General features: G+C 40.1%; 1 protein-coding gene across 6 annotated transcripts in view; it reads right to left on the bottom strand.

Moving 5' to 3' along the window:
* LOC122561773 (semaphorin-4D-like) overlaps window positions 1-18,604 on the bottom strand; it is a 217,384-nt gene that overhangs the window by 27,410 nt on the left and 171,370 nt on the right. For all 6 annotated transcript variants that reach the window (XM_043713948.1, XM_043713910.1, XM_043713930.1 and 3 more), the window contains 3 exons: window positions 11,174-11,349; window positions 3,567-3,723; window positions 2,422-2,644 (listed from right to left, as the gene is read on the bottom strand). In XM_043713948.1, coding sequence (XP_043569883.1) covers window positions 2,422-2,644; window positions 3,567-3,723; window positions 11,174-11,349 — 556 coding nt within the window. The remainder of the gene's footprint in view (window positions 1-2,421; window positions 2,645-3,566; window positions 3,724-11,173; window positions 11,350-18,604) is intronic.

An 18,604-nucleotide genomic window follows, 5' to 3' on the forward strand; every position in this document is an offset into this window, starting at 1 on the left:
AATAACCTGTAGTATCTGCCCAGTGCCAGGGCTTGGGACATTTGCTCAGGGCTCAAGGGGTATTTACAGTGGGATGGGGAGGATGCAGTACCTTGTGGTTCATGTGCACCAACAGCATAGGCAGGACTAGGAGAGAGGCTCTGCATAGTCAGTACGAGAAGCTGGACACCAAATTAAGAACCAAAACCTCAAAAGGTAATAATCAGTGAAGTACTGCCCGTCATCTGCAAAGTGACATAGGACAAATTAAAATAAAGAAATTCAAGTGTAGTTTAAAGACTGGTGGAACAGAGAAGGGTTCCCATTCGTGGGGCATTGGCAAAAGGAGAACTTTTGAGACAACACCATCTGAATTGTGTGGAGGCTGGGTTTCTGAACCACATATCTGGGGAAGTAAGTAGCTCGGAATCAAATTTGAGAGGTTATAGGAAATCAGAAGAGTACAATAAAGGCCAGAGAAAAAGCTACTATTATGGAAATGATAAAAAGACCATGACAGAAAGGGATAAGCACAGATCAAACAGTAAATCAGCAGTTGAGGCTAGAGGTCAAAAAGAATAAATAGGACAATACTAAAGGCTGCTTAGCTGAATGCACGTAGCATGCAAAACAAAAGGAAATTAATTGATAGTGCAAATAAAAATTCATGAGTATGCAGATGGAGTTTAATTCAGATAAATGCGAGGTGCTGCATTTTGGGAAAGCAAATCTTAGCAGGACTTATACACTTAATGGTAAGGTCCTAGGGCATGTTGCTGAACAAAGAGACCTTGGAGTGCACGTTCATAGCACCTTGAAAGTGGAGTCGCTGGTAGGTAGGATAGTCAAGAGAATTGAGTACAGGAGTTGGGAGGTCATGTTGCGGCTTTACAGGACACTGGTTAGGCCACTGTTGGAATAATGCATTCAATTCTGGTCTCCTTCCTATCGGAAAGATGTTGTGAAACTTGAAAGGGTTCAGAAAAGATTTACAAGGATGTTGCCAGGGTTGGAGGATTAGAGCTATAGGGAGAGGCTGAACAGGCTGGGGCTGTTTTCCCTGGAGCCTCGGAGGCTGAGGGGTGACCTTATAGAGGAGGGATATGGGCCGGGTGCTGGCAGATGGGACTAGATTGGGTTAGGATATCTGGTCGGCGTGGACAAGTTGGACCGAAGGGTCTGTTTCCATGCTGTACATCTCTATGACTCTATGACCTAATAGCCATTACTGAGACAGGTTTGCAGGTTGACATAAATTACGATCTGGCTTTTAAAGAGTACGTAATAGTCAGGAAGACGGGAAGCTAGGAAAAGGTGAAGTGATGGGTTTGCTAAATAACAATAGCATTAGCACAAGAGAGAGATGGATGACGTCAGTTCAAGAAATCAGATCATGACAACATATTAAACTACATATAGACTAAAATTCAGATGGTTGAAAATAGTTTAGGATTCATTAATTATTTCAAACAGCAAACATAAACTTGAATGTAAAATTCACATTAAGTGAGAGAAGAGTGGGTCCATGAAAACAAAGGTAGCTAAAAAGTGAACTAGCAACTTAGGCTAACAAATAGGTTAATAAAGATGCAATAGCAATCACTTTTAATATTTTAGAATAACAAGAGGAGGACCACCTCTCATGATTAACTAAAAAAAGTAAAAGCTAGGGATCAAACTTGATCATTACAAATAGGGAAAATAGGTACTGAAAAAAACTGTTGGATCTATGAGACAACAAGCCCTTGAGTTCTGGAATTTATCCTAGGGTCTTAAAAGAAGTGGCGAGTGAAATAGTTGATGCATTGGTTTTAATTTTCCAAAATTCCACACATTTGGTTAAGGCATCAATAAATTGGATAACAGCAAATATAACTCCTTTATTCAAAATGGAGACAACACATTAAGCTAACTGGTTTCTATCAGTCAAAGGCAAGATGTTAGAAATAATTATTAAAGATACCATTGTAAAAAGCTTAAAAAACAAGGTAGAGTCAACATGGCTTTGTTGAAGGGGAGTGACGTTTAAACAATTAATTGAAGTTCGCTGAGGAAGTAAAGTGCTATAGATAAAGGATATACTGTACTAGGATCTCCAGAAGGTATTTGATAAGGTAGTACATTAACAGTAATTATGGAAAAAAAAGTTCATGGAGCAGTGGGTAACATGAGCATGGATAGAAGATTGGGTGAATTCAGGAAACAAAGTTGGCATAAATGGGTCAATTCCTTGTTGGCAAGATGTTACAGGTAATATGCCAGAGGGATCAGAGCTGGGGCCTCAACATTTTACAATTTATATAAGTGATGGAACCAAAGGTATGGTTGCTAAAATTCCTGGTAACCAATTTATGCCAGATCTATTTCCTGTCCTTAACATAGCATGTAATTGATTCCCTGTACTAAACAGTCACTAATGTCCATATTACTACAAAAACTTACCTGTACCCACAAACATGACATCATAGAGGTCGTTATCAAGTGCCCTAACTCTGTCCACTACAATCTGCATATAGTTTGCATTCTTCTTCACCAATTTTGGTCTATTTCCAATAGGGTTCACTGGGTCTGCCAACAGAGGGTGATCCTTCACAAACTGAAGAGTTTTGTCAGGCAACATCAGTGAGCTGTTGATATTCAAAGCTCTCGCTTCATTGTTTATACACTAGAAAGGGATAAAGAATTTGAATAATGAAAACTACACTCAACAACCATTATTACACACATCAAATGAGTGCAAGTCACTTTTCAATTCAATGAAGAGTCAGCACAGTTGGAGCGGCCTGGTACCTTCTGGGCTCCCAGCCAATGAAATGGTTGAAAAAAAAGTTTTAAAATTAGAATATTTTATTTCCAGACATTCTCATAATTTTTACTAAAGCACACACTTTAGATACAGCTATGTTAGCTACCAAACAGTATCAAAGTATCCAACGCCTGCACATAACTATGAATTAGTTATACTATTGATCCCCTCAGAACAGGATTAATGAAGTTTCACCAGCAAATAAAACTTTTTGTAGGCTGCAGAATCACAAGCTAAGAACTTTTTACATACTATGTTAAGGACACTGTGTGCTCCCCAATGGCTGTGGTTAGCACTGCTGCCTCTCAGTGCCAGGGACCCTGGTCCGATTCCAGCTATGGGTGACTGCCTCTGTGGAGTTTGCACATTCTCCCAGTGTCTGCATGCGTTTCCTCCAGGTTCTCCGGTTTGCTCCGTCAGTCCAAAGATGTGCAGTTCAGGTGAATTGGCCACGCTAAATTGCCCATAGGTGTTAGGTGCATTAGTCAGAGGGAAATGGGTCTGGGTGGGTTACTCTTCAGAGGGACGGTGTGGGCTTGTTGGGCCAAAGGGCCTGTTTCCACACTGTAGGAAATCTAATCTAAGTTCTACATCTACATAAACCAAGCCACACAAATCACTGTTAAAATGCAGTTAGAAAGATTTAAACCAGCAAGTAGTAAATTTATAGTCATTACTGAAGTAGAACAGGTGATTTAAAAATGGCCAAATCAAACAAGCAGATATTGAATTTCATTTAAAATAACCAAAAGATGAAAACAGAATGATTATAAATACTCACTGAGCCAGGGCGAGGTTTTGGAACTTGTCCATTGTATCTGACCCATTTTACATGGGATTGTTCAAATGTAGCACTTTGCATATATTTCCCTTTAGAGAAAACATCTTCTACATTGGACATGTTAAAGGCACAGACTGCTGATACTTCCAAATTACTCCTGACAAGGTCATAAAGACACATTTTATTACAAGATTATAGAGATAGTCTGCATTTAACATTGCCTCATTTAATGTTAATTCCTTCAGATATTGTTTTATTTTTAAGATCTTTTCCTTACAGTTATTCTCCTTTTATGTATTATTACTATGTTGGAGTGCATTAGCACTTCTGATTTTACATCATGTGTTCTGTGTCACTTCATCCACATTTTTGGGCATCAGCACCCAAATAGCGCCAGGAGAACTTAGCCTTTTTCTGTGTTTCCTATGCTTCTCAACTGTGGCATTTTCAAACTCAAGTTTTAAAACTCCAGTTCTGTTTACACCAGCAACAGCCACTCCAAAGAATGCATAATTTACTCATCTATGTACACTGTATATATTTGCATGTTTTAGCCACTGAAGTAGGGGAAAGTGGAGAGAGAGTAAGACAGATGATAAAGTCTGAACTTATAAATAAACGTACATTGTATTTGATATAACTCAATGACTTAATTTATTCTTCATTTAGCAAAGAACAAAACTGAACATACAGAGCACACTATTTCAACTTGTACATCAGACATTTTCTTGCAAAGAAAAGTAAAAAAGATCACAAGAAAAAACAGAAAAACTGCAGATGCTGGAAATTGAAACAAAATCAGAAATTTTGTTAGGTCTGAGCATTGATAGACAGAAAGCAGTGTAAATGTTTTATTAATAAAGGAACTCAACTCCAGCTTTAATGTAAATTCCTACAGGAATATGTGATTCACTTAAAGAAGCAATTATAGGACAATAAGAAATAGGAACGGGGCAGACTATTTGACCCCTCAAGCCTGCTTCAACATTCAATTCTCAGTAATTAAATCAGAAACCTAACTCAGGACTACCTGTACCTATTCTGTACAACATTTTAGATACAGTTTACCAATGTCACAATCATTAATCCAGATTCACAGTTTCAAACTTCTGCACAGCTCTTTAAACAAAGAAGCAGCCAGAATGTGCACTGGTCTTTAACTGACATCAAGTTTTAATTTGGAGTAATGCTCTATTTCGAATTCTGAATTCAGAAACACAGGATACCTGGGCTGTTATGTATACAGTTGGATGTGAGCAGCCCTTTTACAAAGCTTGTCAGGTGACCCAAAGACAGAAGCTAGAAGACGCAGTCTAAACAGTGATGATGGAGCTGAGACTTTCTGTCTACCTCGTGTTCTGTTTGTGGTTCTCGTGAACAATAAACATAGCGACTGAGGACAGGAGTGGCATCCGGACCACAATCTGCGTGCGAAAGCTGTTGTTTTTCTGTTGGGAGGAAGGGCATCACCCATAGTTAGAAAACAGCACTGGATTAACCTCGAGGGAAGTGGTCAAAAGCAGACTCAGCCACAGTCAACACTAAAGGGGGAGTACTCTCCCAGGAGCTTACTGAAGTCGTCATGGAAAAAGCTTGCTCAAATGCTTGGGCTGCAGGCACTGCTGGGAGACAAGAGTATGCTAACAGTTGGTGAGGGACTGGCTAGCGCAGAGAGAATTCACCAAGGGGTCTTGGGCTGCGACAGCTACTCGAATTGCATGGCAGAAAAAATTCCTGATGGCAGGAAACCAACTGGTGGACCAATTTGGGGTGATGGGATGTTTGATGAAGAGATTAAAAACTTGAATTCTGTGCAGCAAACATTTTAACATGTATTTATAAGCAAACAAAGACATAACGGTAAGGGTTTTCTTAAGTACCACTGGAAGCAAGACTTTCACGAATCTAACGAGTCTGATGCCACCAGAGAAACCAGTGGAGAAGATACATCAAAAAGACTACATGAAGTGTTGGGGAGTTTTGCACAAAAACCACTAAACTATCTTGGAACATTCTAATTTTTATAAATGGGTACAGCATGAAGGACAGTCCATTGGCTAAATTATGGCCACCTTGAAGTTGGCAGTACATTGCAAGTTTGGAAACTACTAGCAGAGAGAGACCTGAATTTTAAGGTAGCTTTGAAATTTCTACCTCAATGGATTTGGCAAAGCAACCCAGTTGAGTGATGACATCCAGCACATAAAATAGTGAAAAATCAACAGAGCACAGTACCAATCATAGAATGCCACCAATGTGGCATCAGTGGCCACAAGGAGTCAATGTGGTGGACTCAAGAAGCCCAGTGCCGCAGGTGTAAATGATGAGCCATATTGTTTAAAATTGCCAGCCACAACTCAAGTAAGAGAAAGGGTGCCTTAAGGTGACAATTCAGAGTATAAGACATAACACTCTGTCAGCCAGAGTGTTACCGGGAGCCAGCTGGGTTTGCAGGAGAAGCAGAAGGCCCAGAGTCAGCAGAGTTTTGGTTAAACAATCTGCTGATACAGGGTGAAGCTGACTGTTTCTGGGTTCTTCCCAAATTAGACGGGAAGACAGTAAAGATAGAAGTGATGCAAGTGCAATGGTGTCTTGGATTCCTGAATCAATACAAAGGGAAAAATTAAAGGCACTGCCATTGAAGCCTGCCAAGATTACACTGTGGATATACACACAGAAAAAGTGGTGCCATTGCAGGGCTGTGAACTGGTGAATGCACAACTAAAAGAACCAGTGCCAAACTGTCTCCGTACATTGTGAAAGGCAATTACCCTGCATTATTGAACCCTCCTTGTTAGCGAAATTAAAATTGACCATACGGCATGGTTAATAGGCCTGCAGACTCAAGAACAAGTTTGCAAGAGATTTTGGCATAAAGATGCCTTTAAGGGAACCCTGGGTAAATGAAAAGGAGTAGAAATTATGTTTTGCTTGAAGTAGGAGGCTCATGAAAGGAGTTTGAAGACACGACCAGTACTACACACAATACAGCCTAAAGTGGAGGCGCAACTAGAATGGTTGGTGAACCTGGGATAATTGGAGCTCGTAACCATCAGTAAAAGGGTGACTCCAATCATTCCTGTCTTAAAAACAGATGGCGCAGTGAAGATTTGTGAAAACATTAATATCACAGTCAACCCAGCCCTGTATGTAGATCAATACCCACTCATTGGGGACTGGTTGGGGGAAAACAACTCAAAAATGGATCCAAGCAGACCTACTTGCAGATGGAGGCAGTGAAGGAGTCAATGATAATAGTGACACACAGGGAAGTGTTCCATTACAAGCAATTTCCTTCTGGCATCAAATCAGCACCAGGTCATTTCCAGAAGGCCATGGACCAAATTTTGAGTTGATTGCCAAGTGTTATCTGAATGAGAGTTTAGTTACTGGATCCTCTGAAATGGAGCATTTGAAGTCTATAAGCAAAAAGGAGAAAAATGCAAGTTTTAAGAGTCCACAGAGTACCTGCACCATCTAATCGATGGCAAGGGATTCCCAAGACACCAAAGAAAATGGAGGCTATCGTGAAGGCCCCTAGACCAGAGAATGTGTCTCAACTGAGATTGTTCTTGGGACATGTAAATTGTTATGGCAGGTTTGTGTCTGATCTGGCAACCATGCTAAAATCCCTGTAATGGTTGCTGAGAGAAGGGAGGCCGTGATATGAACCAAAGGATTGTGAGAAGGTTTACCAGAAGGTGAAACAAACTCTAAAGAGGTGGGTTAACTCATTTCGATCGGAGTTAGCAAGTCAGTTGCGGAAAACTACCCGGAATGACCTGGGTGGACTTGGTCATGAGACGAAGGACTTGTCATAGAAACTATCCAGAGTTACACCCTTACCTGTCCATGAGGTGGGAGCTGTCCATACCAGACAGCTGTTTTTTTTAAAATGAGAGTTGTTATTCCTCCCTGTAGAGGGAAGGTGCTGAAACATGTGCACCAAGAACACCCTGGCTTGGTGCGAACCAAGGGAATAACCAGAAGCTACCTTTGGTGGCCAAATGTGGATTCCCAGATTGAGGAGAAAGCAAAAAAAGATGCGAAACCTGTGCATTAGTAAGGGAGGCACCACCGTTATCACCCTTTCACCAATGGGAGTGGCCTCAATCACAGTGGCAACAGATTAATGTCAATTTCATAGGACCAGAGGTACATACATTATTAGTGGTCATTGTTGCTTACTCAAGTGGTCCAAGATGATAGTCATGAAGTCGGTATCAGTGGAAGCAACAAAAACCAACTGGATGAAACATTTGCCAGTTCAAGAGCCCCAGACAAGTTGCAAGTGACAGTGGCCCACAGTTTGTGGCACAAGAGTTTGACTAGTACCTGGAAAATTACAGAGTCAGACATGTGCAATCTGCTCTGTATAATAAATGGCCAGGCTAGATTTGTATAAACCTTGAAGCAGGGCTTAAAGGCCTCAAATTCCTCAGTATGTTCCAGAACACACCACACAAAATGACTTACAGTCATCCTTAATGTTGAACAGCCAGCTGAGAACCAGGTTTGACTTACTGTAGCCCGAAGAGACCAGAGAAATGGTAGACTGAAATCAAGATGAACAGATGGCCAGAAGGGTAGGAACCTCAACAGTGAGGTTATTCCAAAGAGGTGAGAATGAGTTGGCCTGGAATTATATACCTGGGATCCCAGCAGTGGAGGTGGCTCAAACAAGACTGTTGTCATATACGATACAGACTAGGGATGAACTGGTCCAGAGGAGGCACACAGACCAGCAGGTTGCTGCATCTCACCAACAGGGACAAGTCCCTCAGAATATTGAGCTAGTCCAGATGGGACCAGTGGTGTCAACTGAGTCATGTGTCTCCAAACCAGGGTTGTCCATACCCAGGGAGGACACAACAGCTAATCAGAGAGGGACGAACCTGTGGAATAACAGGAGCTTCTGGAGGTCCAGGAAACAACACTAGAAAAGCTTCTTGGGATCAGGAGATGATGATCCTCAAGGAATCGCCACCCCTCTGAGAGACTGATCATGTCAATCTAAACTACAGGAGTATACAAATTCCTGATGTATACATGTTAACAAGAATGCCTGTATAACAAGTTACAATTGTTGGATGTATATATACTGTTAAAGAGACTATTGAAATAAAGGGTGAAGCGTATTATGTACATAGTTGGTGTGTGTTGCCCCTTTAAAGACAGCGGGTCAGGTAACTCAGAGACAGGAGGGGGGAGGCAGTGTATAAACTGACTGTGAAGCTGAGAAACTGAGAAAGTGTTTCCTGTTGAAGTTACCCTCCATCTGTCTTGTGTTCGATTTATGGTTCTAGTGAACCTCAAACATAATATGTGGTTCGTGGCCTCTTTCTTACTGTAAATCGTTGTACAATGATTCTACAAAGTAATGGTTAGGTATCGAAGAATTGTTAAAAATTTTTAAATTGGATAAATATTTCTGAATCATTCATGATACCCACTTTGTTAATAAGTAAGATGGATATTTATTTATTCTTAGAGACAATTTGAAAATATGTAGGTATTGAGCAAGGATTATATTTAAAAACAGCTGAATTCAGCATTATTTGTGCAATGCCACATTATTTGTGCAACTCCCTTTATGCAAACTACACAGGAATTAAAATAAAGCCTGTTGTATTTTGTCTCATGGTCAGTAATTCAGCCCAAGTTTCAGAGAAATGCTCACTTCATCACCGTATCACAGTACATGAGGATAACAGTCACATACTCTATCTTACCTCAGATCATTTGGAACACGACATTCTACTGAAGCCTCCCCCCCTCTGTTGTACACCAATAGCTTAATACTAGCCCAGACACTTGTAATCTGACTAATGCAATGTTTCTATAAAAAAACTTAGTTGCAATAAATGTCTATTGGATTCTTTAATTCCATTCTATCGTTGCCGGTTTCTTATATTACGGGAGATAACATAAGCATTGCCAGATCAGCTTAAAAACCCCTGCTCAAGGCCAGCACAGAGCGGAGTTCTTCATAACAATTCTCTCTATTGTATGCAGGTGAAGCACTTACTCCATGACATAATGACTCGAGGAAAAATGACAAAGACTTTCTCAAGTAAACTTTCTCAAGACTTTCTCAACAAATGTGGAATTCGATATTGAAATTTCTACCTTTGAGCTGATTTGTTGACCTTTAATTTTTGATTTGAATTTTTAGTTGCTTACTTCTGATTACTGTGATCGTTCATATATAAAGATTGCTGAAAAGAGAGTTAACTTATAATAAAGTGAGTTGGAAGATTTGCATTATCCCTTGTGGCACTGTTCCTGGTGAAGCACTATTCACCTTATTGACCAAAGTTAGATTCATTTGCACTGCTCATGTATGTAAGTCAACGAACAGGAGTCTTAACTGTACAAATGATTACCAACATAAGCAGTATGTGGATATCAAATGGCAATTTTTAACTATAATTTGTCTTTGAACAGTAAAATATTGCAAGGAGCTTCAAAGATATGTTACAAAACAAAATATGACAGCTAAACTCACGGTGATATTAGTTCAAATGTAACAGGCCTTAAGGAGGGCCTGAAAGGGGGAAAAAAGATGGGGAGAGATGAGAGATGATTTAGGTCAGAATTTCAGGGCTCATGGTCAATGCATCTGATGGTACAGTCACCAATAGTGAAGCAATTAAAAATCACTGATGCTTAAGAGTCTGCAATTAGAGAAGGTTTAATAGCAGGTTGTAGAACCTGGGGAAATAACAGGAGGTAAGGAAGGACCAGACCATTAAAGGCTTTGAAAACAGAGATGAGAATTTTCAAGTTAAGGTGTTAACAGGCAGAAAAATGTGTAGTTCAGCAGAAAAATGCTGGATAAACAGCATTTAGCTCACTATTGGACAATCAAAGTAGTGATTTGTATTGATACTTGTAGTATAGAATATGGAAAGCTGGCCAGGAGTGCATAATAATAATCATGTTTACTGGTAACAAAGGCAGGAATGAGAGCTTCAATGGCAGAAGACGTTGTGACAGGGATGGCAACAAGCACCATTACAGAAGTGGACATTGGTAGTCTTAGTGATGTGGTTAAAAGCTGATCAAGCTCGAACATAAGAGCAAGATTGTAAACAGTTATGTTCAGCTTCAGCAGGGGAGGGACAGAATCAGTGGTGAGGGAATGACATTTGGAAACTGACGTCAATCTCATCAAAATATAATCGGCGGAGGCTTTGCTCATCCAGGACTGGATATTGAATAAGCACTGAAAACGGGAAATGGAAATTTTAAATCTTTTGCACAAATGTGTTTAGTGCTGAAAACACATCTCACAAAAAAAAAGTGAGCAAGAATGTGCAAGAACTGATGGAGGATTAATGTTGAACAGTTAGGACTTGCTAGCTGATGAATTGTTTTACATTTCTGCTCAGCAGCTCTGAAGTGCACACACAGCCTTTGTTTCAGCTCTATTGAAAGAGTGATTGTTGAGACCAAACTGGTTCGTTACCTAATACATCGTGAACTATGCACAGGGAAGAAAGGAATACACAACACTAAAGATAATGGTTTTCTGAATGAAGCTACTTGAAAACGTATATTACTTAGAATATTGAAAACCACGGCAAAGATGTCAAATTACTTACCACTGGGATGTAAAAACACCATAAAACACTGTTTCCTTCCAATTTGGTGTTTTCAAAATAAAAACATCCTGAATGACATTGAAGACAAAATTAGACTCCGGTAGATTGCAAATCAGCTTAGCTTTGAGAAATGATGTCCATCTCTTCTGCAGAATTCGTGATCCTCCATTATCACCCTAAATATAATTAGAATGACAATTACTTTAAGGTTAATGCACATTTGCACCAGTTTTGTAATACATGCAGTTAAACAAACCTTGGCAAAGGCCTTGATTAATGAAGAACAATTTAGCTACATGAATTAATTTATTCTCAGTGGCTAATAAAAATTTTCTAAGATCTACCAGTCTTCATTGCCAAACACCAAAGTTCAGGCTTTTTGTTCTTAGCCAACTTTATATTTTACCCTAAGCTGACTAATTGTTAGGTAATTTAATGTGACCCACTCATTCTGACATAGCTCGTGGCTTTTGTAGCACAGTGTTAGTGTCCCTACCTCGGAATTAAGAGGCCCAGGTTCAAGACCCCCAGGTGTGTGGAATGGCATCTCTCAATAGGTCGACATTAAAAAAAAACAACAGCTCACACCATTATTTGCAAGCGAGTCTTTACACAAAGAGGCAAGAGTTTATTTCACCATATTAAGCATTACAGCTTTCAACACGACTCATTGAAGTGATCAGGAAATAGATTACTACTCCTTGGTCTGGGACACAAGGCCATGTTGTTACTTTAGCTGAGATAAAAAGAAAAAATGCAATCTATTCTGTACAGCTTCACCACTCATTGATAAGCTGCAAGACGTTTGAAGAATTGTGCTTATACATCTAATGCAATCTCAAAACAGCAAATTTGTAGCAGATAATGGCAGCCCACAACGCTGTTAATTTCTCTGGCAAGTTTTAATTTTGAATGGTCTAGAGATGGATTTTGAAAATTAACATCTTGCTTTTCAATTCCTTCAGGCGGCACAGTGGTTAGCACTGCTGCCTCACAGCGCCGGAGACCTGGGTTCAATTCCCGCCTCAGGTGACTGTGTGGAATTTGCACGTTCTGCCCGTGTTTGCTTGGGTTTCCTCCGGGTGCTCTGGTTTCCTCCCACTGTCCAAAAATGTGACCATGCTAAATTGCCCGTAGTGTTAGGTGAAGGGGTAAATGTAGGGGAATGGGTCTGGGGGGTGGGTTGCTCTTCAGAGGGTCGGTGCAGACTTGTTGGGCCGAAGGGCCTGTTTCCACACTGTAAGTAATCTAATCTAAAACAATTAAATATTAAACTCTAAGCAAATCGTTAATGTAGGCTAGTATTTGTGCCATAGCTAGACATAACCTTAATTCAGGCAATTAGGACATGAAAGTTATTGGGTTGAGATGGAAAGAAGTCACGAGCAGGAATGATCTACAGTCCCCTGAACAGTAACCACAATGTGGGACAAAGCATTCATAAAAGGGATTGCAATAATCATGGGTGACTTTAATCTACATTTAAACCAGAGAGAAAAAAGAATCAGATTGGCAATAATAGACTGCATGGAGAAAATGAGGACTGCAGATGCTGGAGATCAGAGCTGAAAATGTGTTGCTGGAAAAGCGCAGCAGGTCAGGCAGCATCCAAGGAGCAGGAGAATCGATGTTTCGGGCATAAGCCCTTCTTCAGGAATAGACTGCATGAGGAGTTCAAAGAAACTATCCCAAAAATGTTCTTAGAGCAGGGTGTTCTGGAACGAACTAGAGAGTAGGTTACGTTAGACTTGGCATTGTGCAATGTGAAAAGCGTAAATAATGACCTCTGAGGAAAGACACATCTAGGTAACAGTAACCTCAACAGTGCTTAATTTTACATCCAGCTTGAAAGGAAAACATTAGGTTTAACACTAGAAATTTTAAACTTAAATATGGCCACATTTGTCAAATACAGGTAGTTCTCGTAATCACCATAGTCACGTTCCAGAAAAACCTCACTTAACAGAAATAACAGGGCCTATGGAAAAAAGGGAGGTTAGGGCAGACCAGCAAAACATATCACTCATGATTGCTAAAAAAAAATCACCCAAGTCTAACGTGAAGTATAGCATAGCCTGAACAATCGTTGAAATCATATTTATTAACAAAACAAAAGTAAATTTAACACAATAAGTTTATGTATTCATGTATTTATCCAAATGGCTTTTAAACATTGTAACCTGCATCCACCACTTCCTCTGGCATTCATTCTACACACTAACCACTTTTGTATGTAAAACAAATTGCCCGTCATGGCCTTTTTAACTATTTCTCCTCCTACCTTAAAAATATGCCCCTAGCTTTGAACTCGCCCACCTTAGGGAAAAGACTTTTGCTATTCAGCTTATGTTGTAATTGTACCCCAACTCCACTGGCAGCTCATTCCATACACATATCACCTTGTGTGTGAAAAAGCTGCCCCTTTTAAATCTTTCCTCTCTCACCTTAAACTTACACACTCTAATTTCGGACTCCCCCCACACAGAGAAAAAGATCTCGGCTATTCACCCAATCCATGCCCCTCATGATCTTATAAGCCTCAAACCCTTGTGCTCAAGTGAAAAAAGTGCTAGCCTATCCATCCTACTTTTATACCTCAAACCCTCCATTTCCAGCAACATCCTGGTAAATCCCTTCTGAATGCTCTTCAGTTTAATACTATCTTTTCTATAACAGGTTGACCAGAACTGCACACAATACTCCAGAAAAGACCTCACAACCTTAACGTGACATCCCAATTCTTATATTCAAAGGCCTGAGCAATGAAGGCAAGTGTGCTCAGCACCTTCTTAACCACCCTACCTGTGATGCAAATTTCAAAGAATTATGTACCTGAACCCCTAGGTCTCCCTGTTCTATAAAATTACCCAGGGATCTACCATTAATTATATAAGTCCTACCCTTGTTTATTTCACCAAAATGCAGTATTTCACATTTATCTAAGTTAAATGCAATCTTCCACTTTTCAGCTCATTGACCCAAATGATCAAGATCTCTTTGTAATCTTAGATAACTTTCTTCACTGTCATCTGCAAACTTACTAACCAAGCCTCCTATATTCTCACCCAAATCATTAATATAAATGACAAGCAACAGTGGATCCAGTTCCAATCCCTGTGGAACACCACTGGTCACAGGCTTCCAGTCTGAAAAATAACACTCCAACATCATTCTCTATCTCCTGCCATTATGTCAATTTTGTATCCAATTGACAAGCTCTCCCTGAATCCCATGTGACCTAACTTTACTAATTAGTCAACCATGCAGAATCTTAGCAAGGGCTTTACTAGAGTCCAAGTAAACAACATCTACTGCTCAGCTCTCATCAATCTTTTGGGTTACTTCCTCAAAAAACTCCAAAACATTTGTAAGGTATGACTGCCCTTGTACAAAACCATACTGACTACCCCTAATCTTTCCTTGCCTCTCCAAATGCATGTAAAACCTATCTTTTAAAATTGCCTCCAACAACCTACCCACCACCAATGTCAGATTCACAGGTCTACAGTTCCCAGGCTTTGCCTACATCCTTTATCAAACAAAAGCACATTGATTCCTGATGAAGGGCTTTTGCCCGAAACGTCGATTTCGCTGCTCCTTGGATGCTGCCTGAACTGCTGTGCTCTTCCAGCACCACTAATCCAGAAAAGCATATGAGCCACCATTCAGTCATCTGGCACCTCACCCATGGTTATAGATGATACAAATAATTCTGATAGGGAGGAGATTGCAGAGACCCTAACTCCCACAACATCCTCTGATACACTTGAGAGAATAAAAACACTAATAGAGAATGATAAAAGGTCAATCAGGGGAAAGAAATTACAGAATGAAAGAAGCTAGCCTGAAATATAAAGTCAGATAGCAAGAGTTTCTAGAAATATTTAAAGGCAAAGATTAAATAAAATATGCTGATCTTGTAGGGCGACAGAGAAAAATAGGTTGCTGTTACTAGATAACAGGGAAATGGTAGAGGATATCAACAATTTTTTGCTTCCATCTTCACAATAGAGGACACAAAAAAACATTATTGTAATAACTGGAAATCAGGAGGTGGGAGGGACAGAGGAACATAATGAAATTACAATCATATGGGAAATAGTACCAAGCAAACTAATTGAATTACAGGCTGACAAGTTTCCAGGTCTAGATGGTCTTCATGCTGCAGTCTAAAAAGAAGTTGCTAATGAGGTAGTGGATGCATTGGTGTTCATTTTCCAAAATTGCCTAAATTTTGGAAAGGCTTCATTGGATTGGAAAGTAGTAAATATAACTCCTCTATTCAAGAAGGGCCAGAGCAGAAAACAGTAAACGACAGGCCAATTAGTCTGATGGTTGTCATGAGGAAGATATTAGAATCAAAATGACTATAACTGTGCACATAGAAAAAGGTCAGGATGAGTCAGTATGGGTTCATTAAGGGAAACCATGCTTAACCAATTTAATTTCATTTTTCAAAGATTTTTTTTTAAAAAGGGAAGTGTTGTAGACAATGGGGTACTTTTGACAAATTGCATTTCCAGGAGGCATTTGATAAAATAAAAACCAGGATAGAGATGACATATTGGCACGGTTTGGCTAGCTGGCAGAAAACAGAGTATTCAGAGTCATACGGGATTCAAATAGTTAACGCTGTTTCTCTTTCCACAGAAGCTGCCACAAATATTGAGTTTCTCCATCATTTTCTGTCAATAGATTTTTGTTAGGCAAAGGAATTGAAAGTTCAGTTAGATGGGAGTGTGGAATTCTGAACACATTTAGATTAGCCACAATCCTACTGAATTGAGGGCTCAAATGAAAGACTTTTGCTCCTATTTTGTATATACATTTAATGGGTAAATGTAGGGGTATGGGTGGTTTGCGCTTCGGCGGTGTGGACTTGTTGGGCCGAAGGGCCTGTTTCCACACTGTAATGTAATCTAATCTAAAAAAAAATAAAAAAATATTGAGTTTCTCCATCATTTTCTGTCAATAGATTCTTGTTAGGCAAACGAATTGAAAGTTCAGTTAGATGGGAGTGTGGAATTCTGAACACATTTAGATTAGCCACAATCCTATTGAATTGAGGGCTCAAATGATAGACTTTGGCTCCTATTTTGTATATACATTTAACAACAATCAAATAGATATTTAAACCTCAGTAAAGGGTCACCCTGTTTTCATCTGAAAGTTCCATGTTTAATTTGCATGACTAGTTTCTTTATGATCAACTTCTGCACTCACTCAATGTTAGTTCATTCATTAGCATCTCTTAAGACCATAAAATATGCTCGTAGAATTAGGCCATTTGATCAAGTCTGCTGCACCATTTGATCACGGCTGATAAGTTAGTCAACTGCAGTCTGCTGCCTTCTTCCCATAACCCTTGATCCCCTTAGCAATTAAGGATCGATTTATGTCTGTCTTAAATGTATGCAACGAAATGGCCACACAGTCCTCTGTATCAAAGAGTTTCACAGATTTACCACCCTGTGGCTGAATAAATTCCTCCTCATTTCAGTTTTAAAAGGGTCGTCCCCTCACTCTGAGGCTGTGCCCTCAGATCTTTGTCTCATTGACTAGTGGAAATATCTCTCTACGTCCGTTCTATCTAAGCCTCTCAGTACTGTCTAAGTTCCAATAAGATCTCCCTCAACCTTCTAATCTCCATTGAGTACAGACCCAGAGTCCTCAACCACTCCTCGTATGACAACTCCTTCATTCTTGTGAACTTCCTCTGGGTCCCCTCCAATAGCAGCACACCCTTCCTCATTATGGGGCCTAGAACTGCTCACACATTCCAAATGCAGTCTGACCAGAGCCTTATACAACTTCAGCAATACATCTGCTCGTCTTCTAGCTTTCTTGAAATGAATGCCAGCATCACATTTGCCTTCCTAACTGCTCATTGAATCTGCATGTTAACCTAAAGAAAATTCTGAACTAAGATGCCCAAGTCCCTCTGTATCTCAGATTTCCAAAGCCATTCCTGGTTTAGAAAATAGTCAACATCTCTATTCTTCCTACTAAATTGCATAACCTCACACTTTTCTACATTATATTCCATCTGTCACTTATTTGCCGAAGTCCTTTTACAGCTTTTCCACACTACCTGTCCTTCCACCTATTTTTGTGTCATCTGCAAATTTAGCAAAAGTGCCCTCAGTTCCTTCTTTCAGTTCATTAATGTATAACCTGAATAGTTGTGGTTCCAATATGAACTCCTGTGGAACTCCACTAGTCACCAGTTGCCAACCTGAAGAAGAACCCTTTATCCATACACAACCAGACCCATAACCCTTTGCCTCACAAACCTTATTGAATTCTTTGAAAAGGAGTGTAGTTTAGGTGGGCTTGGATCGGTGCAACATCGAGGGCCCAAGGGCCTGTACTGCGCTGTATTCTTCTATGTTCTATGTTCTATGTTCATACTCTCTGCCTTCTGCCAATCAGTCAATTATCTATCCGTGCTGGTACTTTGCCCCAAACATCATGGGCTCTCAGCTTATTTTGCAGCTTCCTACGTGGCACCTTATCAAAGGCCTTCTGAAAATCTGATAGATTTGGTCCAATGGTCCAATTGTCTAACTTGCTTGCTATCTCCTCAAAGCATTCAATCGGATTTGTCAGGCATAACCTCCCTACGATGTAGCCATGCTAACTCAGTTGTATTTATCATGTATTTCCAAGTGTTCTGCAAACTCATACTTAATAAGATACTCTAAAATCTTACCAATGACCAAAGGTACACTAACTGGCCTATAATATCCTGGATTCTGGCTCTCTCCTTTCTTCAACATGGATGTAATATTAGCCATTTTCCAGACCTCTGGGACCCTCTCTGATTCCAGCAATTCCTGCATGATCACCATCAATGCCTCTACAAACCCCTCAGCTATCTCCTTCATAAGAGGTAAAAACAATGACTGCGGATGGTGGGAGAGCATTTTGGTGATAGTGACCACAACTGCCTCACATTCTACAGAGCTATGGAGAAGGAGAGGATTAGGCAAAATGGGAGGATATTTAATTGGGGAAGAGGAAACTATGATGCGATTAGACATGAGTTAGGAAGCATGGACTGGGAGCAATTGTTCCATGGTAAAGGCACTATAGACATGTGGAGACTGTTTCAGGAACAGTTGTTGCAAGTGACGAATGAATATGTCCCTCTGAGACATATTCAAGTGGTAAGATAAGGGAACCTTGGATGACAAGAGCGGTGGAGCTTCTCGTCAAAAGGAAAAAGGTAGCTTACGTAAGGTGGAGGAAGCCAGGGTCAAGCTCAGCTCTACAGGATTACAGACAGGCAAGGAAGGAGCTTAAAAATGGTCTGAGGAGAGCCAGGAGGGGGCACGAGAAAGGCTTGGCAGAACGGATTAGGGAGAACACAAAGGCATTTTACACTTATGTGAGGAATAAGAGAATGGTCAAAGAAAGAGTAGGCCCGAT

Source organism: Chiloscyllium plagiosum, chromosome 2, assembly GCF_004010195.1.
Source record: "Chiloscyllium plagiosum isolate BGI_BamShark_2017 chromosome 2, ASM401019v2, whole genome shotgun sequence".
Taxonomy (NCBI): Eukaryota; Metazoa; Chordata; class Chondrichthyes; order Orectolobiformes; family Hemiscylliidae; genus Chiloscyllium; species Chiloscyllium plagiosum.